This window comes from Centroberyx gerrardi, chromosome 17, assembly GCF_048128805.1.
Source record: "Centroberyx gerrardi isolate f3 chromosome 17, fCenGer3.hap1.cur.20231027, whole genome shotgun sequence".
NCBI lineage: Eukaryota > Metazoa > Chordata > Actinopteri > Beryciformes > Berycidae > Centroberyx > Centroberyx gerrardi.
This window is the reverse complement of record NC_136013.1, coordinates 18,738,188-18,752,788: the sequence shown is the minus strand read 5'-3', so window position 1 is coordinate 18,752,788 and position 14,601 is coordinate 18,738,188. Positions and strand designations below refer to the sequence as shown.

Genomic DNA, 14,601 nt, shown 5'->3' with positions numbered 1-14,601 from the left:
TGGTGTTTGCATTGTTCTCAGTCTGTCTGTGGCGTGAGCGTGCTGCATAATGTGATAGCGAGAGAAATCGCTCTATAAAAAGGCACAGCAAGAGTGTAGAGGACTGGATCGCTGCACTGTGCCGCCTCAGTTGGATATATGGAGAGAAGTTTACCTGATGGCTGATGAGCTACACTTATTATTTTTTGTATTATTTAGAAAAGAGAGGGAATTTAGTCCTCAGAAGTCATACTGAAAAAATGACTTTTTCACCTTTTTAGATCATTCTAACTATAATACTTGTATTTTTATATCAAAACCTCATTACTTTTACTTCTTGAAAAACGGAAAATCTTTAGTGGTGACATGTACCAGGAGGCGTAAATAAACATTCAATGAAACCATCACAGACTTTTGAACAATCCCGCCCCTCCACCCTTCCCATCAAATTAAACTCCCTTCCTCTCCCTAACTGATATCCCATTGGTTTACACTTTTGAACGATCTCGCCCCGCCCTTACATTCTGTTTCAAAAGGAAATACATCAAATTAAGGGCTCAAGATGTTCTCAAAATGCTGTTTCATTGTGGTTTTTAAGCAGCCAGACTCTATAACCAAACACACCCCCAGTGCCCCGGCGAGAAGCAGCAGGCAGCGCTGCGATTAGAGAGTGGCAAGGCTGTGACACATTACAACCTGCCCAGACTGACAGCGACAAGAAACCTTTAAAAGTGCTCTTTCATTCATCCGTGGGCCTGCCAAGCTCTCCCATGAGCAAGGTCACTGAGGAAAGCGAGGGAGGGGGAGGGAGAGATGGGAGCGCTGCATAGATTGAAGGAGCGTTTGTGTGCATGTGCGTGTGTGTCCCTATGAACGTACACATGCGAGTATATCCTGGCCATAATGTCGAATTCTAACCGGCAAAGTCTCGCTGTTCTTCGCCACAGTGAGACAAGCGAGTCCAAGGTTGCCGCTGATCTAATTACGCCACTAATTGGCTGTGATTAGATGAAAGAGAGCCTTGGGGTAAAAAAAAACAAAAACAACATGGCTTCTTTTGGCCACGGCCACGCCAGTCAAGGGGGACAAACGCTGACACAACACAGCTGTTTCGGGAGCGTCTGTGAAAGCGAGGCCCGAGTACATAACGTTCGCCCTCATCATCATTCTGTTCATTACGTCCGGTGTCTGACTCTAAAAACAAACCCATTTAATAATCGAGTTGGTTTAAAGCACTCTTGAATGCTGCCTAGACACTTTCAGCTGCTGGGAAAGGCAGTAATGCCCATATATTGATTTACATCTTGAAGCCTTGTGTTGTTGTGTTTGCATGGGAGTGAGGGGCGATTTAAGAAAGGGAAGTGGTATCTTGTGTTTCATGGTTACATTCGAAAGGCATGTGCAACCTTACAGCACTAGTATGTCATTAAACCTACATGGCTTCAACTTGAACTAAATTCATGACCCTTTCAATCAAAGAGCCATTCCTGATATGAATAATAAAAATGATGGATCGTGTGCAATCATAAATCAATGTCCGTTTCACTTGAATTTCTATTTTGAGCCTCACCCTGGTTTGCTTGTTCATTGTTTTTGGCACGCTGCATCCAGTGGCACATGGCAGTGATGAATTGAAGCAATATGATTTCTCATTTCGGCTTCTTTGGTTTTTTTTTCTTTGACGCCTGTCTCCGCATCGTTTTGTCTTTTTATGCAGCCGCATGTGGCTGATGGTCATATTATGCATGGTGGCTGGGTTTTTATGATGCCGCACATGGGTACCGCTCTGCGAGGATGTTAGGAGTAAGCAAGCTTTGTTGTTTTTCATGTTGTTTGTTCTGCTTGCCTTATGTTCATGTTTTAGGGAGAGAGCTGCAGAATCTTGACTAATGGTCCTTCCATTTTTAACATCAAGAGGAATTATAGAAGCCAGCTAACATTTATCCACACACACACACACACACACACACACACACACACACACAAACAGACACTCACATATGTGTTGCTTCTATTAATCCCCTGTTGTCTCTCTTTGGTCCTTGTTTAGAATCACAGTGCACACTGTGTGGTGAACCAGAAGGTGAGTGGGCCTCGCCGTTCCCCAAAAGCTCTTGTCGTCGTCATCTGCCGGCTTGTTGTGTGCTGTGTGGGGTGGGGTGGGGGTGGGAAGGGGAGCGGGGGCGACGCTTTACTGCAGACACACTGTTCTTCCGTCTCCATCTCAGCATAGGTTTCATGTTCCGGCTAAAAAAAAAAAATGTCATTGTACCACGCACGTAAAGACAGTGGCCTCCTGGTTTTGATTTCATTACACTTCCCACATTGCAAAGCATTCAGACAACAGCTCTGCATTTATAAACCATCACGATGCGCTGCAGGATGGGGAGGGCAGACTAAATGATGTCATCACAGGGGGCGACCATCTTTATGCACTTGGTCCATTAGGTCAATCTTACTGAATTGATTTGATTGATTGACAGCATGAAGGCTGAAGGACATGTGTTCACAGTGCTGCCTAACCATACTTGCTATGGCTTCACATCACATGAAATGCTGGGATGGTTACACATTTGTCCACATGTGGATTGTCCACATGTGCATGTATGTGTGTGTGTGTGTGTGTGTGTGTGTGTGTGTGTGTGTGTGTGTGTGTGTGGCACATGAGAGTGCAGCTTCAGATATATTTGAATGGCTGAAAGCTGCTTAGCCCTTCAGCTTGGTTCTGTACTCGCCGCTACTGACACCGCCTCCAAGTGGAAACCATTCCCACAAGCCTTTTTCCATTTCATTCCTCATCCAAACGTCAACTGCATGGATTATGATTTTCGTGGGGTGATCGTTTTCGGCTTTTCCGTCCCTCTCAGTAGCTGTAGCTGTTCAATATAGCGCCGCTGCTTCAGAATCGTCTAGTTGGATTCGGCGTGAGCGTCCGCCGTCTTACAGACAATCTCATGACACAACGAATCGAACAGATGACCAGATGTCACCTGTGAAGGTAATCCATGGCTCACCTGACTGAGGCACGTGCCTGTCGCTGCCAATATTCACTGGCACCGAGAGGCGTCGATTCAGAAAAGCCATAAACACATTCAGTGACAGGCTCAGTGACAGATATGATGTCTCCCCCCCAAGACTTAACCTTGTCCAGGAGTCAGCCATGTGCCTCTCAGGCCAATAAGCATTATTCCATGTCTCAAAAATCAATGGTGCTCTCTCTGCTTTGCTTGATTGGATTAAGACGTAATCAAATTGAGCGCGATAACTGTGTGCCTGTGACCTTCCCACAGAGACTGGGGGAGGAGAGGAGGGGAGGAAAGGCCTGAGGGAGAGGGAATGTATGTGTGTGTGTGTGTGTGTGTGTATGTGGGTGTGTGTGTGTGTGTACAGTATTGTGCGTGTGCAAGTGTGTGTGTAGCTGGGCAGAAGGGAGCTCCCCAGGCACCTCCATGCTGTTGCTTCATGCTGCAGAGGGCATCGGGGCCACAGAGCCGCAGGGAGAAAGATGATGTCCCTAGACCTTCTGCTGGCCTACAGAGAGGGAGAGAGAAAGAGAGAGAGAGAGAGAGAGAGAGAGAGAGAGAGCGCTTGTATACGTATGTTGTACTGGTTGTGTTCAGTATGTATTCGAGGAAGAGAGAGACAGAAAGGACGTATGTGTGTGTGTATATGTGTGTGTGTGTGTGTGTGATGATAAGAGTGTCAGAAAAGGGTAGAGTGCATTTCCAAGGCCAACGGAGCCTTATTGCCTGCAGGTAATCCCTGACCTGACAGAGAGAGAGAGAGAGAGAGAGAGAGAGAGAGAGAGAGAGAGAGAGAGAGCTGCAAACATGCACATCTTATCTTCTGGTCTTTGCACAGAATGCTGAGCCAGGGGTAACATCCCCCGCTAGGACCCTCACTCCCACCCCACATCAGCACACATGCACACACACACACGCACACACACACACATAAAGAAAGATGCTTCCACATAATGCAAGTGTTAGGTGTTAAGGCATTACTAATTAATTATTTAGTATTACTTTTCCCACTTTTGAAGGCAAGAGAGGATGTAATCACCAATTTTGGGGGTGTTATGGAAAAGTAAGTGGTGTAAGGAATTACTGCTCTCAGGGAATAATAAGTGAAGTGATCATATTAGCTTTGAAATGTGTAACAAGTAATGAGTTAGGCTATATATATATATGTTTTCTCAGTAACAGGCCTGACGCTGCATAATGCACGCATCAGTTCATATGTATGTGCGCACATTCCCTCACGCTTTCCTCCTCTCTCATACGTACGCAAACACACACACACCCACACACACACTCAGCTCTCATACATAAAACGCCCGAACACAGACATCATCCAAGTGGTGTTTTGAAAGCCTCAAAATCTCTGAGGGGAGAGCTGGCAGGACTTATCTGCTTTAAATAAACACAGTGAGCAGCGTGCTGCGCAGGCCAACGCCAAGGGAGGCTATTTGTCCGCTCGAGCCAGAGGCATTGTGGGTCATTATCAGGCCTGGCCCACGCTGGCCAAAAGTGATCAGAGGAATTTACAGACCAGTGGCTTTCCCGCAGCACTCACCACTAACATGAATACTTACTAACTGTAAAATGAACAGCCGTCTCCTGTTGGGATCCAAATTACACGTCCAATTTCTTTTTCAATTTTTGATAATTTGCAAATCAAGGGATTTCAATGAAATAGCTTTTTTACAATGTCCCAGTCAAGTTGCAGGGAATGTGCTCGTTCAAGTTATTTTATAATATCTCTTGCTGAGTAAAATTGAAAAATATACAGTGGCGATCATGCAGCAGCATCCTCCATTGCTCTTCTCAAAGAAGACGCTTGTCATTCAGAACAGAATCTGCAAGAGCTTGAGATACTGAAGGCAGATCTGTTAAACAAAAAGTGCAGCGAATACTTTGAATCACTAAAAACGTCCGTAATTTCTGCGTTTAGGTGATTCTGTCTGCGATAACTCTCAGTGCAGAAAAGCTAAAGGTGTTTATTTATCCAAAGAAACTCCAGTTACCTCCTCTCCTTGGGTTGCTGAGTGAAAACCACAAGATGGCACTCGGCTCTGGACGGGAGAGAGAGAAAAAGCCAGCCAGACGAGAAAGCAGTGTGAAAAAAATGAAAATTCATTACTCAGCTGCGTCTGTAAGCCACTCTTCTCGCAGAAAAATGGAGGTCTGAAGTAGAGCTATTGTGGGGCAAGGACAGGGAAGCATCACTTTCATACTGGAGGCGGCGGCACTTTAAGGACGGCCTCCTCGGTCCGTCCCGCAGCTGAGACACAAACATTACTGAACAAGTGCCTGGATTCACCTTGAGAGGCAACCCATGACTCCAAACCCCAAACTGAAATTATTACAGAGCGCACAAACATAATTTCCTTCAAATGAGTCCGGTCAAACTCTGAAGTACTCTGTCACATTTTGCACTTCCCATGTGGAGACAAGGAGATCGCAGCTCTTTTTTGTTTTTTTTGAGACAAAAATTTGAGTCTTGTCCTTCAGCCGACGCATGGGCAGTTTATTCAACGACTGCAAGGAGGGGCATTCTATCATGAACAAAACCTTCACTGAGACCCTGAACTTCACAGCTGGGGAGAGAGAAAGATTGAGAGAGAGGGGGGGGGGAAGAAAGAGGGAAGGGGGCAGACGCATCCCTCGGATGTCTGATGGGCGTTCTGCATCGGTGCCGCCGATGGAGGGAGGAGGGAAGGGAAGAGGAGGACGAGAGGGAGACGGGAGAAAGAAGGTCAAGCGGGGATGACGGGGCGAAGACAGAGAGCGGACCGAGGAGCAAGAGAAGAGATGTTTGCCACGTGAACACGAAGCGGAGAGCAGATGACAGAGAGGAGAGTGGAGGTGAGAGCTAAAGCCGGCACAGAATCAACAGCTGAACTCCTGAGCGACGCTGCCAGTCCAACGCTGTGCCGAACTCACACATCCAACCAATTAGTGAGGCTGAAATACTGAAAGGTGTAGGCCCACGTATGTCTTTTTGTTGGAGAGGTAGCATTATGGGTAGCATTAGGTGATTATGTGTTTCTATCAACATCTGTCCATGTTTCAGTCTTAGTTTTGGTTATTATGTCTTTGTTTATTGGATACTTATTTGTGTGAAAGTAATTAATTCCAGCATTGGTGCTGTCTTAGTTTGTGTTTTGCAGGGAAATAGTGCTACACATTATAATACATATACATAATATGTTTTTTGGCTATATTCAGTGAATTCATAGACAATTTAGTATAAACAAAAAGTCATACTTTCAGAAAAGCATGAATTTATGCATTTTTCTCTATCCTCATATGACTTGCATCAGTATATCTTGATGTATACTTAGAATTTGCCTCATAAAGACTTGTGTCAGCATAAAAAGGTGGTTAAGACTGAGTGTAGGTGGGTTTACCCTCCACTGCATCCCTAGCTGTATTATAATGTGCCATATTTCCTTGGTGCCCCCCCACCACTACTGAATTAATGTATTGGTAACCAAGGTGCTGTGACTACATGGGTGCCCACCACCGCTGAATGAAAGGAAACACTGTTACAGGTCTGTGATCCATTAAGCACCAAGCTCTTTATTCCACTCACTGCCTGGGCCACAAAAAGCACTGTATTACTTCAGTGCAAATGGCAGCTGCATTGCCAATTCTCTCAGTAGAGTTGTGGTGTTGCGTAACTCCTCTATCTTGAAGCATGGAGATAGAATGAGACCACTTGAATAAAACAATAAAAGGGATTTTCATATGGTGAAAGGGGATCGTGTGCATCTTGGCGACGACTACTTGCACTGAAGGAGGCCACCTCACTGTATTTCCTCAAGTCATTTCCCCAGGGGAGTAGGGGGTGGGGTTGGAGTTATAGGTAATAACATTAAGCTCTAATGCATATTCCCCCTTGTGCCCAGAAACACTGTCCTATATTGAATTGGGCAGCATGGATTTTTCATTTTCAGAAACCCATTTACATTGTATGGCGGCTAGACGGATAGGACGCGTGCCAGGCTGCTGGCCAAGGTCAACGTCCAATATAGAGCAGGCTTGTATGGTAGATGTGATGGGAGTACTGATGCCCTGCACTACACAGCACAGACGCTCAGCAGCTTTTATAACGCTCTCTCTGCTGCTGCAGTCTCCTCATGCTCTCTGTTTCTGCTTATCTCACTTGATACAAAAGGAGAAAAAAAAGCGTGTTGCAACAAACCAGAATGCTGTTCCAGTCACATCCACATAATGTCTTATTGTGCCACTCAGTGCGTGAGCCAAGGTAAACTATGGGCTTCAGTAGCTTGGATCCCCGCAAAGCTGCAGCTGTCGCATCCTATGTTAGTGGGTTGGAACGTTTTTCTGCGGTTGACGGTACAGTCGGCATAGTCTTAGACCTTTGGCCTGCAGATTTAGAAGCCGTGTCTCTAGTACCTTAGATCTGAGGCTACAGATTTACTAGCCTGTGCCAGTAGATCTGGCTGTGCTCCACACGCCACACTGTACATAACGGAGGAGCCAAGCGGCCGGGCGGCCAGCAACGCAGCAGCGCCTTTCACCGCGTTTCAGGGGCTTAGTGTCTGAGAGGATGGCAGAGCAGCAGCTTTGTGTCACTAACAGCCATCTGAGAGAGAAAGAGAGCGAGAGAGCAGAGAGAGCACGGAGAAAATATAACATCTGAAGATTGCCCGCAGCCGCCCAGTGAAGTGGGATTAAGCAAACATGCTATTTAAAACGGCGAGCGATTTTTTTTTTTTTCCCTTCACCAGGCGGGAAACGGAAAAGTGCAGCAGGCAGAGTCACTCTTGTGCAGCTTATCATCAAGTAAGCAAAGTTGCCCTCTCAGCTTTCTTCCACCCCCCATTCTGTTTCTTTCTCTCACTCGCTCGCTTGTACGCATGCACACGCACACACACACACACACTCTCAGAACCACACTCCCACTCATTGTCCATCAACACATTTTTTTCTTACATTTCCCCCCTCGCTTTGATATTTTTACACTTAGTATTACTGTTGCAATACATTTGCAATGAATTTTTAATGGCTCGGGGAAAGCCTTGGAGTGATACTCATGACATGTAAAATCTTACCTGGCAGTATAATGAAAGAGCCCACAGGGAGAAAGATGTGGCAGATAGCTGGCACCCCCTCAAGTATTACATGCCATCTAATCTAACTTCAATTTGGGTGCAGGCGTGACAAATGTGTGGGGAAAAATCTGTGCTGGAGATTGTAGATTGTAATGGAACACCTCTCTCTCTCTCTCTCTCTCTCTCTCTCTCTCTCTCTCTCTCTCTCTCTCCCTCTCTCTCTCTCTCTCTCTCTCTCTCTCTCTGCTGCCATCGATCGGCCCGCCTCTCAGTCACCAAGCATGCCAAAATCAGTGTCTAGAGTAATGAGAAGGCAGAGATGCAGACATTGTACAAGGGAGAGTTAGTGAGAAACCCTCAGCAGCCTCAGCAGAAGTTCAAGTTGGAGGTAGTTTCTCTCTCTCTCCCTCTCTCGCTCTCTCTCCCTCTCTCTCTCTCCCAACATCAGTATTTTGTTTCCCAAATGTGGCATGAGACAGCCCAGCACTCCCAATCAGGCTGCCGGTAAGAATAGGAGCCTAGGCTGTGTGTGTGTGTGTGTGTGTGTGTGTCTCCCAGGTGAGCAGCTGTCCAGGGTTGGCTGTAATGGCTGCGGGGGACCGCGCACGGAGCTGCTTCGCTCAGACAAGCCTGGGATAGCGAGGGGGAAAAAGCTTGACATCACTCCAGGCAAAGACTGATGAGCAGGAGAAACATTGGGGGAAAGTTTGAACCAACTCAGGGGAAGGTCTTGGATGAGCTTTTTGTGAATGCTCCCAATTATGACTAATTTAAAAAAAAACACACACACACAGCAAGAGCTCTTGCTTTTTTTGGCAAAAACTCAGTAAGTTATTTCAGTGGGATGACTCACAGATGAATATATCTCTGAATATTTGTATCGTTATCGCCCATGAGCATCATGTTCCGAGGCAGCAAACAGGCGGTAAGATGAGAGCGATGCTTCTGAATTCACGGCTGCCTCTAACATCACGGCAGCTCATGTGGTTTTATTGGGCTCTGGGGGTGATAACAAGAGCAATTGACCCTCAGCATGCAAATAAAGCCATTACTGGGAGAGCTCACAGGGGCCACGGCATAAATTGGCTCAGGGACGTGTCATCACTCTGCGCCCGGCGCTGACATCATTCAGCTGTCCACTCCCATTTGATGATGGTGGTTAAGTGCTGACCGCTCCGCTTGATAATGTGACATCGGCAGCAGGTGTGCGGTGGGAACCGATAGAACATCATGTCGATATTGGTTGAGGTTACGGATACTGATATTTGGGATGTGCAATAGTCAATTTTTTCAAGATCGACTAGTCGTTCGAATAATTAGTCGACTAGTCTGTGTCAAGAAAGGCCTATATTTAAATTAGCTGCACTGTGGATAGGCTTAAGAATATATTTCTTGGCTATCTTGATCATGATAAAGCATCAACTCTGCGTTTTTTGAGGAAGAATGCTTATCAGTTTCTTCTTAAATTAATTAAGAAAAAAGAAAGAAATGTAAAAGATCATTCTGGTTTATTTCTTCCTTTATGCTGTTGTTGAACACAGACCTACAGCCTTGTCTAGTTTACAATTTCTGTGTGATGACATATTTTAGATGAATGATGAAACTTTAATACTTAATTCATACGCCGTATGTGGGATCAAAATATAGATCTAGGCTTTATTGGCTTATATCAAATTATTTATATGTCCATGTCAAGAATGAAAAAAAAGAAAAAAATCAATAAGCCTAGTCAAATAGTCGGTTGTTGACCTACTAGTCAACTATTCTGGCCCATCCCTAACTGGTATAGAAAAACAAATGAAACCTCTCCATTTTCCTCTCCATCCTGTTACAGGACAGGATGTTATGCATTTTTGAGTTTACAAGTTTAATATCCCAATTGAAGTTAAAGTTCAATAGGGACATGTTAAGGGAGGATTTTAATTGGATAGCATAATGACATTTTTGTCAGTGGGTTGAAAAAGGGCCAAGCAGAAAGAGCAAATTACCAGTGATGCAGGTAGTACAAAAAGTAACTCTCAAGCAAATGGGATTAGTCATCAGCTTGTTAAATTAGTGGACTGATAGAAGAGAGGCCCTTTGGTACATTTTATTTTTGGACAAAGGGTTAAGAGCTAGAGAAAAGCCTGGTGAAACAGGAGTTTCCATGAGTTGACAACAGGAATGGGTTCAGTCTTTATTCAGCAGATTCAGTCAATCAGTCAACAAAGCAACCAGCAAGAAAGACAACCACTGATGTCAAACAAAAAGCCTAAACCCTCCTAGGATATTCTTTATCACAAATATCACACTATAAAGCAAGGAATCTCTGTCTGTCTGTGTGTCCTTCGCATATCTCGAGAACCGTTCGTCTAATCTACTTCACACTTGGCGGGTGTATTGCTGGGGACCAAGGACGTGCAGTGTCTGATTTGACACGCGACACGTTCAATATTAATAAACTTTGAATAAACAAGCGCACAGCGCTCTGTGCAGCAGCGGGGCGAACGGGCACTGCACTAGTAGAATTCTGATTTCATATCATAAAAGTACATCATTTTGATATGTACTAGTCTCTTTAACAGGATGAAGGATTCTCACAGCTGAGGAAGAAAAATGTCACATTTTGATTTAAGTTTTATGGCCGATATCAAAACTGTGATGTCAAACATTCTAAAAGTGCAGTGAAGGGTCAATACTGGAACACTGAGTGGCCTCTCTAATTGACCGTTAACATTTAGTTTCAGAAAGGAGAATTTCTCTCTCTCTAATGGGGCACCACTCCTTCCTATTATAAAGACCTATTCATCTGTCTGTCTCTCACTCTCTCTCTCTCTCTCTCTCTCTCTCTCTCTCTCTCTCTCTCTCTCTCTCCTCTCTCTCCCCTATTCTCTCACTCTCTGTCTCTCTCATTCTCCCAGTCGTTAACATGCAACAGCAATGCCAACATGCAGCGTTCAAACCATACTGAAGACCATAGGCTGACGCGGTTGTGGTTGCATCGCTGCTGGTTGTTTTCCATGATTGGTTCATTTTATCATCACATTATGTTGCACAGCATGGCAGTTTATTCCCAGTTGATATTTTTGGATATTTTTTCTACTCAATCAAACCAGGAAAACAACGTAACATCCACTGAGATTTTCAGTATACTGATAACTGGTGGAAAGAATTAGGCTGGAAAACCATTTTAAACACAACACTCACTGTCTCTCACTCGCTTCCATCCATCCTGCCTTTGTCCTGTCCTCTGTGTGAGTGTGGCCAGTGCGTTGCATTGCTGCGGTCATCAGTTGTCTCTGTGCTGAGGTCTTCTCTCCCTCTGGGCCCTGCCTCTATCTTCAAAGCCCCTTATTAAAACCCCAAACGTGGCCTGTGGGAGCCACAAGCTCTCTCGCTCTCTCTCTCGCTCTTTCTCCTCACACACACACACAGAGGCGCAAAGGTAGAGCTTTCTTCTCTCAGTGTGTTTCACCCAGCCAGGCGTGAACTCTTCAGATATCCCAGCGACAAGAAGCAATTGCTGTAATAAGGCTCCTTATTCCCCTGCTGAACCCCCATCGCCATCATTTCCCCTCATTTCTCCGCCCCTCTCTCTCTACATTCAAGCCTCTCCTATATGATCAATGGGCTCACATGTTAGGCGCTCCAGATACATTAATCATCGCTTTCCGTACAGATGGCACATAAGAGATGCTACTGATTACAGAGCACCGCAAACTCGCCATACTTAAGTGGCACATCGTTTTTTGATAATAATCGCAGTTTATTTCCGCGCTTTTATTCATGAAGGCTCCGTGGATGTGGTGCTTGGCCGGCCAAGCGTTAGACAGGGCCAGAGATATGTGATGATGCACTGGCTTGCTGCAGTATGGAGAGCACGCTGTTGCTATGTTTAGTGCACTCAGAAGAATGGATTGGGAGAGTACATGACTGATGGCTAGTGTCGGCCTGCAGCGCGGGTGAATCATGAGCGTCGCCGTTTCCACCCGTCTGAATTTCCACGTATTGTTCCACCTCTTGAACCTTTCATGCTGGAGTAGTTATCTCCTTTTTAACCAGGATTGTATTTTCATATGATTTTTATAGGGCGAGGGATGAAGGGTGGATTCATTTCGTTTCAATCGAATGGACTTTATTGACATTTGACACGCGTTGCCAAAGCAACTCATAAAACAAGCTGTAGCTGGATCAGATACTCTACCGCTCATCAGTTTACAGCGGCGCGTTGTTTACGACTTGATACGCTCAAGCAGCTCGAGGTCGCAGAGGAATGCAATCCCTTTACATAACAGAGGGACTCGGTTGCCTGTGCCCTCCCGAATGACTGACAATCAGTAATTCAGTGACAAGGAATCACCATGAAATGCGGGAGATAATGAATGCAACACAGGCATCCTACAGTAGAACCTCAGCTATGCAAATGCATTGGGGATATTTGTATTTCAAAACGTTTTTTCTTACTCAGTTCACGGATATGATTGCCAGACACCACCTCTCACTCTGCATTCTTCCTCTCCAGTTCACAAGCTCGCACCGAAATCACATTATCATGCACTGCAACCTCTTCATTTAGCCAGAGATTTGGCTCAGTAGCGCTGGGAAAAGACATTGGATCCTTATGCAGCGCTCTTGAAAAGATGTCAGCCAGCAGGATAATAAAGGGGATTTTTTTTTCATCTGTTTTCCTCTCATCTTTCTTCCCTTTCCTAATGACAATAAGCAAACCTTCCAGCTCATTTCAAAACCCATTACAATGTAAATATTGCGCATTCACATCACCCGTAATAGGCACAAGTGCTATGTTTCACATTGTTAGCGCTTATGTGTCTGTGTACATGCACAAGCATTCGTGCAGGAACCTGGGATTTAGTACTTCACTGACCACTCTATCTGCAGCCCTATTGGCTATTAACCTCAGTGCAGCTCAGGTGAACACGGAATGAGTTGAGCGAGTCAGACAGATTTCCCACTGGCCCATAATTCATTGCCTACAGTCGGTCCAAGAGTTTGCTGCAACATAACACACATACAGTATGCTCGGAGGACTAAAAGTTTAGCCAGGAAAATTGAATGATACTGAAAAAACAAGTCTGCCATTACCTCTGACAAAACTCCATCCTGCAGCATCTCACATAATAATTCAGCCGATATCCGACTTTCCGATTGTTATGCCACCAGGTGTCTGATGAACTGTCTTTTGCCTGCTTTCCAGCAACTTTGCACACACCGTATTTTCCCTCTCACTCTGTTAAATACGCCGTCCCTTATTAATTATATGGAGCACTTCAAACAAAAATCCTTAACGCTCCCACTCATTCCCATTCATGACAGCCACGGTCTGCATGCCTTGGAGGTGCAGCCCTCGTGCTGGAGACACACTTTTCTTTTTTTTTTTTTGCTGCTAAAAATAGCATCGCGCTCCCCCCTTCCTAGTTTTCTGGGGGAGACACACGTCCAAAGACGTAAAAGAGCATAAAGAAGGGAGAGAGGAGTAATGCTCACAGCAGGAAACGCCGCAGGGGACAGCGATTATTTTCGGCAACAATTATGACACAACAGCTCTTGTGTGTTTGGGCCGCCCCCCCTCCCCTCACCGCCCAGTAACATTTGAATCATCCATAAGCGAGGCATATTCGCTCGCTGCCCATTTCTGTGCCCACACAAGTTTTGGTGAAGTTAGTTATTTGCGAGTCTTTATTTGGAATTGGTGGTAGCGTTTTAAAAATCCTCACAGTGCCTATCAGGGGATTGCTGGTTTTCAGACTGAAGACGAAGATTAATGATAAAAGCCCCGGATAGAGAATCTCATCAAAAGGAGCGCAGCTGGGCGAAAGTTTCAAATTTGGTTTCTTTGTCCAGGAAATTGACCCGTGTGTCTGAGAATAAGAACGTCTGAGGCTTTTGTTGTCACTGACCGTGTTCAATCACAGCTGCTCACTGTACCTCCTGTGGCAAGCTAACCTTCGGACACCGTAGCCCCTTTTGTGTGGTAACCAGCGTCTGTCTTACATGGCAGTAATCCAAGATCAGAGGGGTTAATAGCGTGTACTCCGCCCCCGACCCCAAAAGCCACACTTCCCTGAAGGGCTCCGCATAGCCGCTCGGTCCCTGGGTCCTCAACGTGGACCCCAGGAAACGCTAATTCCTTCCCCGGCCTCGGTGCAGGTCACTTTGGGTTAATCTCCGTGGCAGGAGCTGTGGATGATGGATGCGTGCCACGGCTCCTGGCCCTCCATCACTGGACGCGTCTCACTGAAATGCAATACGCGCATTACTTGTGACCGCGGGGTCTTGGTCTTGGACGGAGCGTTGGGAGGCGTGTAGCGGTGGAATTAAGAGTGCTTTGTGTTTTTTGTGAATGCCGAATGATTCCAACAGCAGTAATTTCAATGTCATTGTTATATTATGTGTAATATGCTCATTTTTGTAATAGCAGGGTCATTCCCTTCGAGCGCTGCTGGAGTGCTTTCAAAGGAGCCTAAGCAAACAAAATACTTAATTCGGGATCACTCTGGAACTGTGCACACTCCAGCTACCTGCCCCACTTACCGTTGATT

The 14,601-nt window shown here is 45.5% G+C and overlaps 1 protein-coding gene across 1 annotated transcript in view; it reads left to right on the top strand.

Moving 5' to 3' along the window:
• Positions 1–14,601, top strand: part of dlgap2a (discs, large (Drosophila) homolog-associated protein 2a) — a 150,444-nt gene that overhangs the window by 72,056 nt on the left and 63,787 nt on the right. The window contains exon 3 of the mRNA XM_078289640.1: positions 2,030–2,062. Coding sequence (XP_078145766.1) covers positions 2,030–2,062 — 33 coding nt within the window. The remainder of the gene's footprint in view (positions 1–2,029; positions 2,063–14,601) is intronic.